Raw genomic sequence first — 20,846 nt, 5'->3', positions numbered from 1 at the left:
TGCGAATAAATGTTCTTGTTCAGTCCTCGTTTGAAAGTATTACTTCGTCTCCTTGGCCCACATGGAGTCGATTCCGATCGCACGAAGCTTTAAATCAAGAAATTTCATTTTGTTTTCTAGCTGGACTGCTTGCCAAAGACAGATTTCCCCACCTCTTCGCGTCCGAGCAGCAAGTCAATATGGACAGCACGTAGTACGGTATCGCGACAATCAACCATTGCCATCATTATTCTCTCAGCCTTAGATTTATAAGAATTAAGAAGTACAACCTTTGACACACAATACACAGATAGCACCTGCTGTGTTTCATTGTGAACGAGCGCGTTGCTTCTCTTTTGCGAAAGTTCTTCCAGCATTTTCTCGTACTCACTCAACCTTTGAGTGGCACGTAAGCATACCGTACCCTCAACTTCCCGGTTTTCCTAAAACCAGTCGAGCATTGTTAAGAGAAAGTATGAAATTTCGAGCAGTAACTCGAAGAAAAACAGCATGAAAACAAATTACTGGTAATATCATGAAACAGTTGCCGTCTAACTACCGCAATATAATCAAGTTGTTGCCACATACATGGAACACTATGGGGAAATCATCGGTGGAAATCCGAACCTTTAATACACTGACAGCATGTAGATCTAGTGTTTTCCAGAAACTAGAATTTAGAAATTTTTCTTATTTCTGGGGGAATGCTAGTAACATTCATTCAAGTAATCGCCAAATAAAAATGTACCTCACTCCTTCGAAAACTACTTCTAGAAATTTTTTCCTCCCAACGATTGCTTCCGAATCTGAACACTTCGGATTGTGCCTTAATCCCTTATTTCATGTGCAAAGGGAATTCTTTTTGATGGCACTACCTTACACTGTAATACCTTCCGATTTTACTCCATAGCTCAAAAAATGACTGAATGAAATATCGAAACTGAAAAATTCCAGAGATTTCATTTCAGCCTCTCTTCTTTTTGATTTGATGCAGCAAAGAGGTGTACATTTGAAAACTTTGGACTAGTACTCCAAAGAGTCGCTATCTGGAGATGTACTTCTCCTTTCCGCAACTGCATAAGTCCTGGTTTTGTTCCTCCGTTGCTACTTTAGAAGAAGCTAGAGGACATACATATATGGATGGGAACACGACGAGTGTAGGTGACCAAACAGCATGATTGGCGGTAAACGTCCAAGGATCAAGTGTGGTAACCCATCACTGCTAATTTAATATGGAGATCATGTGTCACTGTCAAGAGACTGTCAACTGTCAAGAGACGATGCTGACATCGTAAAAAGAGCTTCTGAGACACGAACGATTACGAAAATTAAAACCTACGTAAAGATTGATATTCACTTGCTACTAATGTTGATCTGGTTAATATCTTGTTCGGGAGCAGTGCAGCACACATCATTGTGGGACGTAGTGAGCCCTCTTCTTCTTTTCGTTTGCAAAATGTCCAAAAATGTGTAGGTGCAACGATCCCAAATTTGATTCGACTGTTTTCCGCTGCTGAGACTTTTTCTTGCACTTTTTTCATCGTGATTTTGTTATTGCATTTTTATCTACCTCTTACACATAAAGGACAAACAAACTATTATCACCACAATTTATTTAAAAGTAGTGTTTAGCGTAGGCGGAGAGGAAAATAGTCAGAACAAAATCGTGCAAAAAAAGCAGCGACATGGCAACAGTCGCTCTTCTTTCAAGCTCCACTTTCCTTTGGAATGATGACGTCCTTCGGAGCCAGAGGAGTGTTAACCAGATCTGACCAAATCGAAAGTAAAAGGTACATGGAAGGACTTGAAGCCAATACCACAGATGGCAGTGGTCGCCTACCAAATTGCATGAATGACGTCACGCGTGGTCGCTTAAGAAAAGCGGTTCTTTCTTCCGTTTTCTTGACATCTATTTTGAATTCTGTAGTTTCTGAAGGACGATCACATATACTGTAATGGTAATCTCTACCGGTAGCAGCCAATTTGCCGATGATGTTAATCCTTTACATTGGCAAGAGTTACGAAATGAAAACAGCGGAATGAAAACATTCAGATCTTGCCGAATCATTGTGAACCCGTAGCAGCGCTTGATGCGTTTTCCCTCCGTCATTCTTGACAGTATGAACAATTCTATCTGTGAACTTGGGAGGAGAGAGACTTCGTGTTTTATCGCAATGCTTCCGAAGTAGTACGTTCCAATCATCATCCAGTAAGGTTGACCCTTGAAGAACATCGAGCTAAAAAATTACTCCGGACGTTGCTTTTAGAGGTAGAGACATTTTCTCGTGATATCTGTGAGACAGCTGTCATTACCAGCTCGGGCAAAATATGACTACAGTTAAGGGAAATTAGGTAGAAGGATCTACCAAGATCACTGCTTTTACTGACGGGAAGATATCAAGTGCAAATAGCTAAAGATGTGCTTTTAGACATAGCGGTACATTGGACATTGAAGACCACAATCTGTCCTCACCCATTTTAAGCTGGAGATCATTTACACATCAAACACCACTTAGTGATCACTGCCATTGCTGGAGTCACGGGAAGAACATAATTACACTCCTCCCTCAAGGGACAGAGACAGCATTATCTTACATGGAACGGCACTCTTGCGAACAGCACCTCCCAGCGCTTGGTTTCTTCGGCAGTAATCGAACAATTGCGACAACAGAGGTGGTAATGCAAAACACTGATAATTGACTACTTATACGGAAAACACCTCAATGAGCATAGTTTCTCAAGCATCGACATGTGGATTCGACTGCATATCCTTGCACAAACCGGGCCTCACCAGGATCTCACTCACCGTAGATCATCTTCACGGCTCTTACCTGGTTGACTTTCTCCATCTTGTTCTTAAGCACCTTTTTCACCAACCGTATGGTGGTGAGCGGGTCGCCTCCTAGTCCGCTGCTTCCAAAATACATACCATCACCATTGCTGAATTGTTAACTCTTCAGAACTTTTATGAACTATTTCTTAGTTCTTACTCACTAGCTATATCGTCCCAGTTCAGGATTTTGGTACTGGACGGAAGAGGTACTGGACGTTCGAGAAGCAGCACTTGCTGGAAAACAAGTCAAAGGATATTTTAATCGAGATATATCACATTATATGTAGAAACGCGATCAGAAAGTGTTACATTTCCTACTGTTGTCCCCAGAGATTTTGAATTTGTTGTTCAATGCAGCAAGTTCGTCATTCGGGAGAGGATACCCAAGTATGGCCATCTTCTTGATACAAACCTTAAAATTGAGAAAATAAGGTGTGGATGTGTGCTTCACTCCAAAATAGGCACCTTTCTTCGAGGATTTACATGCAAGTCTTCAGGCTCATACACAATTATCCAAATGTATTGTCCGGCGGAGTTCATGAACGCATTCCTTGAAATTTCTGTTATTCCCATATTGTTTGCTTCAAAACAGAGTATTTTGAGAGCAGAACCAGTGAGTAGTTCAAAGTCTGAAGTCCGAGTTTAGCCGGACGTAGTACTGATACTTACAGAGTACATAAAAAGAAAACAGGGGAGACGAGAATAACCGCCTGAGTGGCAGCCGTTTTTGGTTACAGACAAGCACACGGTGCAGGTGTTCTATAATTTCTTCTTAAACTGCAGTCGACTGCAGTATCCTGAGTTCCATGAGCCTCACCTTGTTACTCAAACAAATATAAAGCTTACTTCGCCTCCATTCGGCTTGAGATCCTCATTTTACCGTCGAATTCCATCTTTACGGGCTCGCTGAACGCTGCCAGGCGTGCATTTTTGTAGTTTCTTTCAAGGGTATCGTCCCCTGTACCAAGACAAACTTCTATTTTCGACGCTTAAAAACTGCTTTAAATAAAGAGGGAATTGGATAAAAAGAGCAGCATCCTTACGTGTGAACAGCTCGTCCACTTCGATGACCACTTTGTAGATATTTGCCGTCCTCTTCAAGCCTAACACTATGTCGATTGGGTATTCCTCACTGGAAAATGATCTATGTACAGCACAATTGTTCGAAAATTATGAATTTACCTTTCGCACGCTAATGGGCGCCAACAGTGCCCTTCTGATCAAAGATCACCACTATCAATCAGACATTAGCTACTAAATGGTGCACAATCTATACTTCAAAAATGAGTTCATTTATGATAAGTTAACTCTAATAACCATTATGAGAGTCAATCACTCATAATTTCCCGCGAGCATTGCTTACTATGATTTTTGTGTGCCCCGACGGCTGCTTTCTCAACGGTCAACTAAGAATTAGAACCGTGAATCGAGAAACAAAGAATTTTACTGCTAAGTAGTGCTAATTACTCGAAAAGCTACATCCCATTTAGCAAAGCCATAAATGTGAAACGTAGAGCTATGCGTCTTTTTCACTTTCTAAGAAGCTTAAATATGCTTGAGAAATGTGTGCACCATATTTTCATTGTCAACAATGAGTCGAAGTTTTCCTTCTTTCTCTCATCCATTCATGCTGACACGCAGTTCTCTTTATTTCTTTAACCACTCATGGAATGTTGAAACCTTCATGTTTACGGATATTAAGCGACACTACCGCAACACCACATATTGGGAGTTTCCTCGTGATAGAAAGAGGTGAAGGGTTTTTCTCAGATTAGAACCAAATAGTATTCGACAAATTTTTGCTTCTAGTCAGTTGATGTACTTAACATAATTATCATTAAATTTTCGCCATCATATGTGCAAATTTTTGATTTTAGTATGAAGGAATCTGATTTCTGAAGAAAGAATGGAATTAGCAGAAGTTTGCTTGTTTTTCGCTACACATCTGCTCATTGTGTGAATTTCGTGTACGTTTCTTTCTTTTCGGCATCCCTAGTAGATGAGTCCTGTTAGACAGTTTTGGTATACATAGAAGCAAGAGAGTGAGCCAACTCCTCTCGCTGGAATGGAAAGGGTGCAGTCTGCTGCTAATTTTCATTATTGAATATTTCAGAAAAGTCCAAGAACAAAGTACGCGCCAGTAGTCTCGTCATAAACATTCTTGCATCTCATGGAAAGGGTGAAAAATTCCTGCACTACACATTATGTTGAATACGAAAAGATGATAGTGTATGTATGCTAATGAAAAGAGCGCAGCAGTTCTCAAGTTTACAAATCCTGTGAATTTCCGCATGGAGCGTTACATATTTAGGTAGAATAATAGCTTCTAGAATTTTTTTGTCGGCACTCCCATATTCACATGTGCTTGTATAACTCTGTTTAGCCCACACTGTTGTCGTCATTATCGAGTTTTATGAGAAAAAAGGATTGATACAATCTGGATTTCTGGACTTGTCTCGGAAATCTTCTGAAATATAATCCAAACTTAGCTCAGCTGAGTGGTGCTCATCGACAGTTTGTCGGAGGCGGTACCTTCCACTCAGGTCTGAACTCCTTAGTAGAACTATATATCGAAATCTCGTCTTAGTCTATAAACCAATGCTTTGTGAGTAGTGAAAAACGGATTTTTCGAGCGAAACAGCTGCCTTTTTTAGACACCTCATTAATGATCCTTGTAACCAATTAACCGACGTAAGACTAGAAAAATGACAACAACGCTACGTAAAAATGACAACAACGCTACGTACACCAGTGAGCATTAGGTATTGGGTAAACCAGAGATGTGTTTTTTTTTCATTATTGCATTAGCAAATGTGATCTACGCTGTAGTTTATAACTTTGAATTCAACATTGTTTTATTAAGAACCAAACAATAAGTTGAATCCTTTGAAAAAATTCTGGACATTTGCATTAATTAGTATATCTTATAATGCTGAAAATAAAGTAATATTTTTTATAGAGTAACATTTTCGTTTACACTACTCAGCTGATTTCACACATCGAAATTGTACAAGAAACTTTTCCAATTCTTTATTTTTGTTCTACATCATCTGGTTCGCTCATACAATTTCACCTTTGAAATGTTAGTCAAAAAATAGAATGACTGCAGGTTCGATATTACGCACATACTGCTTGAGTTTCGGAAAGGTGCGGTTGTACAAAAACTTGAAAAAGAACAAACAGGAACTAACAGCACATTAGAGGTCCGTAATTGCCTACACGTAGTTTACGGGGTTCACAACGGGTAATTCTGATTTATTTAAACTCAAAGATAGGGGCGGGCGTAGTGTAGCGTTTAGAGGTTCCGCTGTCTGCACTATCGATCGGAGTTTCGATCCCGCCCTAGTGCTCACCAAGCCTTGTATCCCTCAGGAGGCGATAAATTGGTGCCAGGCGTGTCAGTCGTAAGTCATTGTATAGGCCAGTTACACGTTCGTAAACCTCAAATGATTCTGAATTGAAGTAAACGTGGGGCGCATCCAAAGCGGATTGATTAACTCCAGACCCTTTACCCTTTATCCTTTATTCATCAGTTAATAGAATAGAAAAGAAGATGGATCCGGTTTCGGTACGGTGCATGAACCAGTTGGCAAAATACGGGCCTACAATGAGTCTGACGATGCTGAATACTGAATACTGAATTATTATTACCTCTTGCTTTTGCTCACATTCCGATTGTTTCGGTAAATTTATGTGACTCTTTTTCGAAATTAATCTTGACAGCTCTATAGATGGTTAACACAGAAAATTGCCAAAAAAAAAGTATATTTAGCCTTACATACTTCGAGCTCGATACCCATTTTCCACCACTGAATTCTTGTGGTTGGTGATCACCAAGCACCAGACATTTCCATTCGATCTCTTCCAAACCTCCGTGTTCTTTGGCCATTCCCTGTAACGTTGTCATTTCTCGTCAGGATCACTCTTCATCAATTCGTTATTGGCTCTTTTCTTTAGATCGTATATGATTTCTTGCTGATTCATTTGTAGCACGGTATCACAGTACTGAGCTTCCTCAAGTGCACAGCACTTGAGGAAGCTTCGTTTTTCGCCAAAGCGGATGATGTCTCCCACCTTCTAGGTTTATATAATCTCGGTTTATATATACGTCGGACGAACTTGAACACGGGGAAATGGCGCCCATTTTATATTTTCGTACAGAGGAGTACGGATATGTAGTGTTTTGAAAACCAAAAACGCAACAAGATGACGATTCAAAAAGATCTTTAGACCCGATAGAAGGTTTCTCGGATTTGTATCAAAAGCTCCAAAAATGTTTCCGCTAAGACTAGGCGAATTATGATCGATGAATTGAAGTATTTACATCTTATTAATTTTAGTTTTAGTTCAGTGTTTCGACGATTATGTCTTTCTAGTAAAACGCAATGTAATTGTTATCGATTTTATAATTGGTTGTTCGTTAACCACTACGGAAAGTGCTTTCCGTGAAGACATCAAGAAGTGGTGATGTCTGGTTTTATTGACGCCCACATTTATGATTGAAGGAGAGTTTCAGAGAAATGTAATGGAAGAGATTTTATTTTGGAAAGAGAGCAAGATAAAGGGCGTTTTTCGTATAAGTAAAGCACTTCCACAATGACTGACCGTTGCTAAGGCCGTTTCCGAGCAACTTCAAAACGATGAATCTCATCCTGTTAGAACATACAGAGACACGTGTGGAAACTCAAAGAATGAAAGTACAGTGGAAAGATAAATTAAATGTTTTGTGGCATTACTAGAATTCCTTCACCAAGGGATTCATTAAGAATTTCGACTAGAGTTGCGAGATTGTTATTTCATCGTGGTATGTATATTGTTGATGCGTCGTTTTTGTGAAGACTATCAATAAAAAACTTTGACTCAGTCGAAAACATGGAGGAAACCACAACTGAAGCGCTCTTCAATTCCAGCTCAACTCTGCCACCTATAGAAGAGGCGAGGCTTTGAACCTACTTAAATTTATAATTTGTCCCAGCACATTTCGCCTTGCATAGGTAGAGAGGATTTGACGTTTGCGCTGATTAATCTCAAATTTCCACATAAAGCAGCTCCACATGAAGATTTTTTGAAGAGTATATGATCGACACTATGCAAGAAAGTTCTTTGTCTAGTTTTTTTTTGGGAAAAAAATTAAAGCAGTATTAGGCAGACTAACGTAGTACAACGAACTGTACAATCTGCACAATCATATTGCACAGTTATTATATCATAATATATAATATACAGCAGTATATCCCGTTATATTACAAAAAGGTTCTGTCCTCCAGCCCATAGTCTGAGAGGGCAACTTCAGGTAGTTAGCATGGAATCTTCGACAACGACCGTTCGGTTTGCAGCGCTGAACTGCCGAACATCGCCGAGTGAACTCCAACAAGCTGCCGTGTCTAGACTCCTAAGATTTCGATCCGTCTTCAGTATCCACGACAACACTACCTATTGTGGAAATGTTGACGAAAAGAAAAGAAACCGCGCGATACTGTGAAGAACGACTTCAACAACTGGTTTAGGATTCTGGCTCACCTTCGTCTAGATAAGCGTTCTGCGGGATCGCAGAGAAGATGGACTTTGGTGCATATACTTCTACGGATTCCACTGAAGACAACAATAACAACGCCTATTATTGATGAGCTCAATGCGGTGATGTTTAAAATACCCACCCAGCAGGTGGTCATTGTCGGAATCGAACGGATGCGAAGATGGAACTTGAACAACAATCTGGTGTGTTGGGAAAATGGCATTATCCAGTAGAGCGCAACTCGAAAATTGTGGCAACCGTTTGGTCGACTTATGTGAACAGATGTTTCTCGTCATCACCTTCAAAAAGGAACACCGACACCATCAACTTACTTGGCATTTCTTAACCCCTTTGACATCTCAAGAACAACTTCAAGCGGAAAATGAGAACTTTGAAACTTTAGTCAGTCTTTAGTCTCGGGTCTCATACGTCATGACGAAAAACATTCCTCAGATTTGGAATTGCAAAAATTTAGAGCTGTTTAGGAAGTCGCCTTCGGCTTTGACCAGCAACCAGTTCTTCTCAGAATCAAGATGATTTAAGAACATAAGCCGAGAAGTTCTTCCAGCAACTTCAACCGAAAATCGACATCGTAGTTCTGAAAGACGCAGACAGCAGGACGAAGTTTCGCCAAAGTATATTCATGGGGCAGGAAGGAACTACGGAAGCCTTTACAGAGTTTAAGCCGAGAGATCACTTCAACACCGTGTTGAATCGATGACTGTCATCAGTTCCTGAACTAGAACACGTTAATATTCCGACATATGAGAAAGAAGTTAGGGAGAAAAAAAAAGAAAGAAAGAAAAGAAAGTTAGAGAGAAACCACAGAACTAGTCAAAAGTTGTAGCTTGTATCCAAATGATGAAGAATGAAAAGTTAGCAAGAGATGATTGATTTGCTGTAAAAGCACCAAAATCTCTTCCTCCATGTAGGATTCATGAGACGACAAAGATCATTCGTTCAATATGGAACTACGAAACGATATCTGACTAAAGACACAACTGACCGTTATCATAATTCCACTCCGCAAATTGAGTAACATCATTATTGCGTTTGTTGCTATGTAAAAGATTTTGGAGAGCTTTATGGTGGGTCGTCCTATCAAACAAAAGGAACAAGCGCACAAGCAAGCCGCATTTCGTCCTGGCCGGTCCACGTCCTGGTGTTCATCGTTACGAGAATGAACTAAGTCTGGCATTCGTTGCATTCGAAACCAATTCTTCACAGGATTATGGAGCCGCTTTCTGCTCTTTTGATCGAGGTCATCTCCTCACCGCTCTTCATGCCGATGGAGCACCATGAGAGCACGTTCACTTTCTTAATGACGTACATCAACGAACACCAGCCAGATGTACACCATCGTTTGAAGTACTTACTGGAGTAAGACAGATACTAGTACCAGAACCCTTCACATTCAACTTCCCCATCGATGACGTTGTGCGATGGACAGTCGATCGGTGTGTGGTGGCGTCACCTGGGCACCCTTTGACCGATTTCAAATACACCGACGATATTTTTATACTCGCGAGAAGCCGTACAAAATTCCAACATGTTGCTTCCTTTGATCGAAGCTAGCTGCAGCATATGGGCGACGTCTACGCATTGAAGAGTATTAGCAGATGTGGGTCTCCTAGAGACTTCCAACGGGAATCAGCTTGGATGACAACCGATTGAACCTCCGAGTTCTGCTACCCTGGCTGTGTGCTTAACAACGACTGCAGCTACAGGTGTGGTATACAACAGAGGTCCGCTAAGGCCTGTTCTGCATACAACTCTTTACTCAATGTGTTTTAAAGAGCCAGTCGGGTTCAAGCTGGAAAAAGCGACATGACTTAAAACAAAGGGTCTGAACTGAGATCGAAAAAGTGGATCTGAGTACAGTTGGCACATCGATGATGTGTTCACGTGGAATAAAGACTTAACAGGGTTTGTTCGCACTGATGGAGTAGCGTACATTTCTACGAAATATTTCGAAGCAGAAATCCTACGCGGGACCCTCAATTCTCGAATCCAAAAAGAGTTCCATGAAACTGTTAGAAGGTATTTTAATTGTCTTTTGAAAGGATGGGACCAAGCGTAACTTTTTTTACTATAGTATCGTAGAATTTCACGTATAGCCCAGGTGTAAGGAAATTTCAACTCTGTAGCTTCAATAAGTTAATTCTTGCAGACATAGTAATCGCTTTTCATGTGGGGAAACACATTCCTTTCGTTTTTTCTTACATTTCTAGGTTCCTTTAAACCATACACGGATAGTCATAGAGGGTTTTTGGAACGGCAACGTGCATCGTCCCCTCTTCCCTCCTGAAACAATGTGATAGGTTTGAGAGAGAAAACTGTGAGTGTAGTACTTTAGGGCAACATGGGACTGCTGTTGAACGAGTCGATGTCCACGAGCAATATGACGACGATCGAAGTAGTCCCTGTCGTTGCCGCTGTGATCGTATTCGGCACTCTGGTCGCCATTGGTACCATTGCCACAGCCATATTCATTGCAGTACTTATAAAGGGAAGACAGAAGTTTGTGGAGGTTAGCGAACGAATTTCATTTCAAAAAAAAAATATTCAACAAAGAATTAGATCTTCTTTTCATAGAAATCGAGTCATTTTTATGTGCACACCAAAAAGCGAAGTATTGGGCTTTCTTGAGAGGAAGTCCGCCCAGTCAGTCAAAAATAACAGGGAAATGAGTGTTCCAACAGCTTGTTATTGTGATTAACCATATTAAAGTGGCCATTATGGCGCAAACTTTGGTGGTGTAATTAATAAGCAGGTGGTTAGGGTAAGGGCAGGTGTAGCAGAGTCGGTAAAAAGTTTCATTGTGACTGCATGTTCAATGGTTCGAGACAGCCTTACAGGACAAAAACACTGAATTGATTCATCGGCTGACCGCCGCAGTTCATTGTATAGGCTAGACACGCATCCGTAAACCTCAAACGATTCTGAAATGAAGAGGAAGCTATGCTTCAAAACACGCTTTCAAATGACATTCTATATTATTGTAAATATAAACGATTTAGTATCCTCTTTTTTGTTCTTCAGTGCAGTTCTTTCTTCTAGTATCAGCCAATGTGTTTGCAGTTCCCATTTTTTGTGATGGTTTGGCATCTGACGGTGGCAAATGCTATCCACATGGTGATGGTGATCTCCACCATTATGCCTATTATGCTACTTGAGGTTTGTTGAGCTCTATTTCCTCTAACGGGAGATGAACGCTAATATTCGAAACATTCAAACCTTTGTTAATTCGATGAGTGTTGTGTACATATATAAGAGCTAATGCACCTAAAAGCGATTTCGGTTTTTTTTACTTTTCCAACTCATTAGCTGCAATATAACTTACTTCCAAGAAATGTTTTGCGAACACTTCAACAGTTTTCCTGCTCTCCACTAGGGTAATTCTCTAATGGAATGTCTTGTTACGTTCGCATTAATGTCATTTTCTTAAATACGTGTTTACATGAGACAAACAATTATGCAGACGTCGAGGCCCGACAGCTTTCGCTTAGGATCCAGGGTCTAAAATTACTCGTATAGTGACGGCAAAATATAATACAATGCATGGCGACACAAATAATTTTAAGAAAACGTTTGATCTAATACTCTGAAGTGTCCATTCTCTATAAAACATAGTTTATGCGGAATTTTCGAAATCAAGGAAAATATCAAATATGTAAGGGAGAGAGGGTGGGATGGAGGATGTGAGGAAGAGGAGACACGAAGAAATGCGTTAATAATGAAATAATCAACGCATCTTACTTTTGTTCAGACAGTTTCAGTTCTCATTCCTGTAAAGCTGACCCCCAAATTCCAGTTTAGAAAACTAAAGTGAAGTTAAGTAGATAAAGACCAAGCGGCTCTGAAATATTGCCTCTTAACCACGCACGAGCTATTCAACTCGTGGTCATGTGGTTTGTTGTTCATGTGGGGAAAAAGTACTGTATGCCACATGCTAAGCTATGTTTATAATGTCGTGAAGGAACGATTACTGTAGATTCTACTAAAGTTTAGAATATGATTGACATCGAATTTAGATTACACGGTTCTCTTTTACACAATTATGCAGAAATTTCTAAATGCCTTTTTCCAATTTGTTTCCTTTCTTGTTGTTTCTTTGTAAACTGCGCAAAACATAAAGTTAACCTTGAAGCGCTGACTTTCATGTTGGTTTGTTTGATGCGATCCAACCATGCACATGCATTTCATTCAGTCTATACACAAACAAATGTTCAGCACGAAAAAATTCACAAGATTTTTGCACGTTCCCTTCGCCGTGACGATTGCTTTTATCAGACACCAATTTGATACAATCAGAAGACAGGGACTTGTTGGTGATTTTGTATGTGACGTTTTCTTGTGTGACCTCTTTGGAATTTTTGTATATATGTCACAAAAAACTGGTGCTTCTCTTATTGCGATTATTTTAGCACCTCTATTCATGTGCAATCAAAGAGATACGTTATTGGTAACGAGTAAAGTAGTAATATTAGTTGCCTGCATATCATTTCTTCAGTGGTTCTTTGATCTATTATCGAGACTGCGGAACTATTGGAACCGCGCGAGAGGTGCCCAATGGAGTATTTCTTTCTCAAGGGACACGAAAAACATCAAAATTTCCCTTAAAGAACTTCCTAAAGAAATCTGACCATCTGGTAAACTGTCCATCGATGACGTGAACGATGACATCGATAAGCTCTTCGGCGTTGATTTAAACAAGAAGATCTTTTAGCTGTTCTCAGAATTGACTAGCAAATTGAACATTGTTCTAAATCTCAAGGCAAAAGTTTTTCTTCATTTGATTACCCTGTTCCTCAGATTGGTGATGACTCTCCGACGAGACAATGGTATATCTGGGGGTCACGGATACTCGACCTGACTGAACAGGCCTCACTCTATTTCGCCTTATTGATGACCATCAACCGATTTGCTGTATTTGTGTTTCCCGTCATGCTCATAGCATTCGCTCGGTACGTTGATAACGGCTAAACACATTGCGAAATCTAAATCTGAGAGAGATATGCGGTTGGTTGGAACCCTCCAGAAATGTGCGGTGTTGCAGCCATACCCAAATCCACTATAATTTACCACCTATAGGCAATAAAATCGATGGTGTTGAGATCTAGATAGGAATTAGGGATGTAGTTCATGATTGTGAGGGGCAATGACGCTCATCTTTCTCTAATTATTCATAGAAACGGTGTGAAAAATGGTATTGTTATAGCAGATTCCCTACGGGGCACCTAACAACGTGCCAAGTCTACAAGAGCTGGAATACGTGCTGCGTCTGTAAACGGGCGAAAGAGAAAAGAATTCTTTTTTTCTGAAGTATTATTTCGACCAATAAATGTATGATAGAGATGAAGCTGAGAAGACAAATTCTGTTGTCGTTCTTGACCATATCCGAGCCCATCCTGTTCGATCTTCAGCTAGAGTTCGCATACAATCTACCCATCCGTCACAATTCCACATTAGGCGGAATTTTACGTCTCGACAGAACTGCCTGTCAACGCCAAGTGTCGTCAGATCTTCTTTCGCCACCTCCGTCCTGAACTTTCTTTTACGACCAGGGGACCTCCTCCAGTTAGGATCCGGAAGCATCCTCAGGACTACTTGGTCACGACGATCGGACGGTCTCCTCATGACGTGACCAAAAAAGCGGTACTCCATGACTACTAAAGCCGAGCAAAATGTTGACGTTAACCACGTGTTATCCGGTACACCATTTCCACTTCTGAGTAAAGTTCTTCGTTATGGCATACCAACGGCCAAAAGTAGCCAAGCAGTCATCTAAACACTTTTCTCTAAATGCAGTCAACCTTTCCCATCACCGTAATCATGATAAGGCGAATTGCGGATAGGTAGACTCGCAGCTCGACTTCGTTGGCGATGGGAGTCGACCACAGACACTCGGTCAATGAGTTGAATGCCGAGTTAGCCTTAGCGCATCTTTCGCACCGCATCTTGCTGAATATCCCTCTCGTAGCTGCCATCGTTTTCAGTACAGCCCAAATAATAGAACTCAATTACGAGTTCGATAGCTTCTCCGTCCACCCTGATTCCCGTTGAGAGTCTCGAGGAGACCCACATCTGCTTGCATTTATCAGGGAGGAATCGCAGTCCTTAGGCCGCAGCTAACCTCGATACAAGGTTAACAACATGTTGTAACTTCGCACTGCTAGAAGCGGATATTACTACATTGTCGGCGTACTCAAGATCCACCAAGGGACGTGCAGAAGGTGCTAACATCGGCGGGACACTGCTCAACTGTTTTTTGCATTATGTCATCGACGGCAAAGTTGGACAGAAAGGGGCCCTCCACGGCCCCTGGTCTCACCTGATCAATCGTTGATCGACCAGGGCGAAAGCCGGCTTGCTCGACACGAGTGGTTTGTTCGCGATGTCGGATTGGTCGATCCAGGATGATCCGCTCCAAAACCTAGTACATTACACGCAGCAATGATATTCCTCGGTAATTACTGGATTCCGTAGCGGATAGCTTCTTGTGGAGAGGAATTGTAATAGCTTATCTCCTCGAGTCAGGATTCCTTTCGTCAATCCATATTAAACTGATGATGATCTCCGTCAATTCAGAATCGCAGAAAGACGTAGAGATTTCAGCATTTCTGCGCTAATTCCATCGTCTCCGCCTGATTTTCCCTTCTTCATTCTTTGAATACAGACTAGAACCTTCGACTCTGTCGGTGGCTCTTCGCTGACCGCGCTGTACGTCTATCCTTAGGTGTGCACAAGTTCAGGGACTGACGGTGCCTGTCGATTCAGCAAAGTGATAAAATGCTCACTCCGCAAGGGCAAGGTTGCCCCCCCTCGAACAGCGACTCCGTTAGCGGTGTTTAGGACAAGCGAACACCTTTCAATCCTGCCGCTATACTGCGGAGTATAGAGAGTATAGGCTAGCAGAGTATAGGCTTTTCTCAGGTTTCTGTCCTTCCACACCTTCTCGAACTCCTTCGCTCTTGACGTCCATTCGTTCTCACGATCACGTTTCAGCTGACGACGCAACCTCCTCCACGGACTCTTCTCGTGGCTGAAGTCACCAGTGCTATGCAACACATAGAGAATTGTACGTGGATATTGTCTCCGCAGATGCAAAGACAAACTTCTTCCTCGGTGCTAAAATTGGAAGCGTTTTCTTTGCGGCGTCCTGAATGCATTTAGTGAAAGAGTCAGAATGTTGAGCTCCTCGATATCTTTTCTGGAGCCGTACCAAGAAGCTGAGAAGAACTGGGGTCGGAATCGAGTGCGACGTCCCAGACAGCTCTAGATTTTTGGATATCTGACAAAGGTATGTTCTTCCAGAAGTGCGAAAGTTCGACCTTACTTGAATCTTGGCATAGAAATTGCAATTTGTCGATAATCAAATTTAAGCAACAGCCAAGATTGTTAACAAACTTTATTACAGCTAACGTTTCGGCGTTGTCGCCTTTGCTAGAGCCTGGGAAGTAAGAACATTTGCAATATATCCCCTCAAATGTCTGATCTAGAACAAATCATCATTCCCTAAAACATTACAGCCGGAAACAAAAACCAAAAGAGCCCAAATCGTTGTGCCTACCTCAGTAGCCGCGTTGCCGTGATATTAGTGCGTGGTGCAATTAGTTCGAAAGACAATGTACGATCGCTTCTGTCTTACTCCAAACTGTGTAATATGTTCATTCGGGAAGGAAGACGACTACATGGTCTCTGGTGTAGTCTATCCAATTTCGTGCAAAACATGTGGGGACCAACGCATCGGCAAAGCAAGGCGACCCCTTTCTGTTCGCATTAAAGAACATTTAAATGGGATCAAACAATCGAATGCAGCAACTTCCCAGGGGGCTTACCGTAGACAGCGTCATGAAAATGCTCCTTTCTGTATTGCTGGGATGATTTTATCGTACGAACCCGAAATTGTAGCTTGCAGAACTCTAGAATCGTTTTGGATAAGCTCCAAAGGTCCAAAAATGAATAGAAAAGAAAAGCGCTTAGCCGTAACCAAAGAGTTGACTCTCTATCAAGATCATTGCGGATTTTGATCTACGAGGTCATATGCGAGTCGCATCCTAATTAGTATTAGCGGAGCTATTCCACCACGCGGATATCCACTAGCATCACGACAACGCGGCTGCTGAGGTAGGCACAACGATTTTGGCTCCTTTGGTTATTGTTTGCGGCTGTAATCTTTTAGTGGATGATGACTTGTTCTAGATGAGGAGTTTTAGAAGATATACTGCAGATGTTCTTACGTTGCAGGCTCTGACGAAGGCGACAACGCCGAAACGTTATCAGTAATAAAATTTGTTAACAAACTTGGCTGTTGCTTAAATTTTACTATCGACAAGGTATGTTCTTCGTCAGAACGTAGTCGAGCTACAGCGAAAGAGTCGGTATCTTCCGCTTTCGCTGCTCTTCGGCGATGATTCCTCTTAAACGTAGATGCAACGATGAGATTCGCTTGCTCGCAAAGGTCTATCAAACGATCTTCGTTGTCCTATGTCTGCTCCATGGGATACAACCATTTTCCATACATCGGATTATTGTTCAGGCCCCATCTTTGCATTTGCATCAATTCCGACAATTACTGGCTGGCTTGGTATCTTGGATATCAATGTATTGAGTTCATTATAAAACGCATCCTTGTTGCGGTCCTCTGCCGTCTCCGTAGGTGCGTGAGCACTTACGATCAAGTGTTTGAGTCTTGCGATCCCGCAATCGTATAAAGGCGCATCTTGACGACGTTCATCCAAACTCCTCCAGCAGGTTGTTATAACCATTCGGAACAGCCTCCTACATTCCTTTCATCAGCTTCGCTGCAGTAGATAGATAGATGAGAGGCGATCCCTGATGCGTGTTTTCTACAATGTAGCAAACGGTGCATGCAGATATCGCAGAAGTCTGGATAGAGCGGCTTGTTGAAGTTCACTAGACAGCGACCGGCAGTTCAGTGTAACGAGACGGATGTTCGTTGCCAAAGGTTCCATGCTTCCCTCAAGTATTCAACCTTTCCTGGACGACAGAACCTTTTTTCAATGTGTGGGAAACTTTTGCAATATAACAGTGCAGGTTATACAGCTCGTACCTTCCCAATGTACGTTCCCAATTTTCATACCAACTTTGAACTCACTCGGTTGCGTGTTTTCTTCAACTACTGTTTGAAATTTACTGCCGAAATATATGGGTTGTAGTTAGATCGAACGAATCCATTTATTCTCCAATAAATTGACCCACATGTAGAGAGTTCGAGTGTTGTTGAAGGAAATACACACCAAATACAGTAAAACTAACTTGTCTTACTTTGACTAGATCACCGAGATGATATTATGGCAATGACTGAAACGGTTGTCCGCATCTTTTCCAATCTGACCCGCTCACCTTGAACACACCGCTGTCAATCGTCTCGGTCTGCAGCAAGACCAACAGAGAGTCTCTGCGAGGCTCTAGGCTCATTCTTCTAAGCATTCAACCCACCTGATGCACCTGCGTCCAGGCGGGAGGACATCAACTTTTTGCAATTTGGATAAGTTCCGCCACATAAACTGAGCAAGGTATATAATTCGCCTAGTGTCTTTGTTCAAATGCCAGTTTGTGTTTAATTTGCAAGTGACACATATGAAAATTCTTTTCAGCAATCGTGTCATGATTCTGTCGCTTCTGGTGTGGTTATACATTATCTTCATAGTAGCGTGGAATGTTTGCTCCGGAAACACGAAAAGATTCTCGAAAGATAGTCTTAGCATGCAAGAAACTCTTCTTGGATCCAATGTCTTGACAAAGGTAGACCACACTTCCAAAAAGTCTTGGAAATAGTTCGGAATTTAACAACAAATGAAGAAATACTCTGCGGGGGACTATTAACATGTATATATGCATGCATAAGCTTCTTTTCCTGAAAATATTTTTTGACCGGATTTTGTGTTTGCAGTTTTTCACATTGTCTTCGACGGTACTTCCTATTGTAATGTTAATTATGTACGGGATCATATTTATAATTATAATAAAGAAGCGAAGCACTATATCTGGCAACTCCAGTTCATCGGAAAAGGATCGGTCTCTCTTGTGGCAAGCACTGGCGATTTCGATCATGCTTGAGGTATGCTTCGAACGATGTGCTTAAAGGCATCATCCAACGGTTTTACGTGTTTCAGGTGGGTTATGCCTATACGTGGTCGTAGATTGTGTGGAAAAGAATGATTCCGTCCGTTTCTCCCTCTATCAGTGGGAGGGGACGACCCCGGAATGCTGTTTCTTATGATGGCTTACGTTTCAATGCGCAACGTTTGCGCTCCGCCCAACCGCGCCTCGCCTTCGAGTCGTCGAAAACCCATTCGGACGAATCGCAGGCGGGAGAAGGGGTGAGGGGAGCGCTGCAATTGAGGACGTCATAAAAAACAGCGTTCCGGGGTTGTCTGTTTCCACTGATACGAGGAGAAATGGACGGAATCACTTCCCTCTCCATAATCTACGACCCCGTATACAATAGTCCACCTGAAATCCGTACCACCTCAGATTCGTGGGGTGATGCCTTTAAGGTCACGACGAAAAATCAAAGATTGTTTCATTCCCTATAGTGTTCATCTCCGGGATTTCCATGCAAAATATCAGAAAAGACTAGTTTTCAACTAAAAATTGTTCACCACCCACAGGTGTGTTTGTGATTAACAAATCATAATTTCAGCTTACAAAACTGACGGCTATTATAACGCCGTACTTCACGGGAACCGACTCGTGGATACAATGGTGCTGGACGATATTCAACTATTCGACCTCAATTCTCAATCAAATGGTCAATCCAATCCTTTTTCTTACGACGAACAGAATGGTTCGCTCCGTTCTGCGCAGTTTCTTTAGAAGCAGCAGGGATACTACCTCGGAGACCTGTGAGGGTCGGAAGGGTGAAACCACCATATGTAGGTTATGTCGCAGGGTTAGCCAGGTCGTCCGCAGATCAAAACGAACCTTATGCAATAGTCAGCCCATGGACAGGAGCACCTGGGTGTTGTAACGAAACTAGATAACGTTGACCGTCCCATGCGATAGAGGTTCCACCAAGGATTAACTGAGGTGCCGAATACGTTAGATGGAGTCCAAAATAGAAAAGAGCAGATTCCCGACAAGTACTGATAAATTAAAATCCCAACTTACTTGCACATTACCAGTCTTTGCGCAGCAGGGATTTTAAATATTGAAGTATCGAATGGAAAGCCCCGGAAATGTTTTTCCCAAGAAATCAGTGTTTCTATTTAGACCCCTGTTATCTTTGATCCGAGAAAGGACTACATCAAAATGCAGTTACTTCTGATTCATGTCAATAAACTTCATTTGTACTAAACAAGAGCATCCTTCACCTGAGAGCTACCTACGAAACTACGCTTCCAAACGCAACATTGATGAAAAATTTCCGAATCTGTCCCTTGATGAAGATATTCGGCAGATGAAATCTGTTCCCGTCTTAGCTCGGCAGTGTCATCTGCCAATTTTCATATTTGCACCTTATTCAACCTCAACCGTCTATCAAGTTCTTCTATATTGTCTGTATTTATCTCGATTCGACAACACCGGTCAGCAGTTCACGTAAATTAGAGGATTCTGGTACTTGAGATATTCAAATACATTGCCTGTGCACGACACTGTGCTCCGAACTGTATACATAAAATTAAAAATGCAAAACAATACGAATATACAATAGAAAAGTGCTAGCAACTTTCAATTGCTGCCTGCATAGTTCTGCCCAGCAAAAAAAGAACTTCTATGCTCCATTGTATCGAACTCAGAAGTGCTTATTTAAAAAATATACTGTTGAGAAGTATCAAGTCAAACTATCGGTTACCTTTAAAAATGCTGACAATCTGCCTCGCAGAATCTGTATCTTTTAAGATAAAAAAAATTCCAGGGAACTCTCCACTATGTTTTACGTCGATTTCTGGCCCAGCGCCCTTCTACGGTTAGAACGACACACCCTGCTACTATGCCTGCTTCTGAGGGGGTTTTCCAGTTCATGGGATGAAGCGTAGTGATCCTCCATTCACTTATATATATATATATATATATATATATATTAAATATAAGAAAGCAAAAAGTCTACAAGTGTTGCAGCCTTTCCGAAATAAAACTGAACTTCGAAAATACCCTATTATGTGTGCTACACTATTATGTGTGTTACTATTATGTGCTCATTCTAAATTGCCAAATATATGGACATAGAAATTACCCATCTGTCCATGTGCTATATGTTATGGTTTCTTAGCCATAGGATATACATATTGGGTTAATATCGACTTTATTTCAGAGGTCTGCAACTCTTGCAGACTTTTTGTTTTCTTCAGTCTGCAAATTAACCCATTCGATTGATTGCAGTAAGTTTGATATAGCATTCATCATATTTCTATTTATTACTAACTTTACCAGAAGTCTTAGAAGAGTAATTTTACTATAAATCCGGTTCAGCTTTTTGAAAGCACTTGGATGTTCGAATAAAATCTCAACAAAGTCAACCAATGAAACATCAACATGACATATGACAAT

The 20,846-nt window shown here is 41.4% G+C and overlaps 2 protein-coding genes across 5 annotated transcripts; one reads left to right on the top strand and one right to left on the bottom strand.

Annotated features, from left to right (window-relative positions):
• Nucleotides 1–116: 116 nt before the first annotated feature.
• RB195_018406 (uncharacterized protein) lies at nt 117–6,719 on the bottom strand (the record flags this gene model as incomplete). Of its 2 annotated transcripts, none has more annotated exons than XM_064185851.1 (9): nt 117–239; nt 297–422; nt 2,811–2,919; nt 2,974–3,046; nt 3,131–3,224; nt 3,278–3,362; nt 3,659–3,800; nt 3,856–3,944; nt 6,595–6,719. In XM_064185851.1, 9 exons carry the CDS (start codon nt 6,717–6,719, stop codon nt 117–119), a joined length of 966 nt encoding a protein of 321 aa, XP_064041732.1. The 2 variants fall into 2 exon arrangements, with proteins under 2 accessions (XP_064041732.1, XP_064041733.1); XM_064185852.1 differs by having other exon boundaries at nt 3,122–3,224; nt 3,659–3,770; nt 6,595–6,701.
• A 3,970-nt stretch (nt 6,720–10,689) lies between these two features.
• Nucleotides 10,690–20,776, top strand: RB195_018405 (uncharacterized protein; the record flags this gene model as incomplete). Of its 3 annotated transcripts, none has more annotated exons than XM_064185850.1 (8): nt 10,690–10,857; nt 11,409–11,504; nt 13,143–13,294; nt 17,951–18,098; nt 18,247–18,414; nt 19,000–19,107; nt 20,611–20,677; nt 20,769–20,776. In XM_064185850.1, the coding sequence occupies 8 exons, from the start codon at nt 10,690–10,692 to the stop codon at nt 20,774–20,776; spliced, it is 915 nt and encodes a 304-aa protein (XP_064041730.1). The 3 variants fall into 3 exon arrangements, with proteins under 3 accessions (XP_064041730.1, XP_064041731.1, XP_013305613.2); XM_064185849.1 differs by lacking the exon at nt 19,000–19,107 and adding an exon at nt 18,893–18,967; XM_013450159.2 differs by lacking the exons at nt 20,611–20,677; nt 20,769–20,776 and adding an exon at nt 19,297–19,361 and having other exon boundaries at nt 19,000–19,231.
• Between the last annotated feature and the right edge of the window lie 70 nt (nt 20,777–20,846).

Source organism: Necator americanus, chromosome II (genome assembly GCF_031761385.1).
Source record: "Necator americanus strain Aroian chromosome II, whole genome shotgun sequence".
NCBI lineage: Eukaryota > Metazoa > Nematoda > Chromadorea > Rhabditida > Ancylostomatidae > Necator > Necator americanus.
Note: the sequence above shows the minus strand (reverse complement) of the source record. Positions and strands in the feature narration are given on the sequence as shown.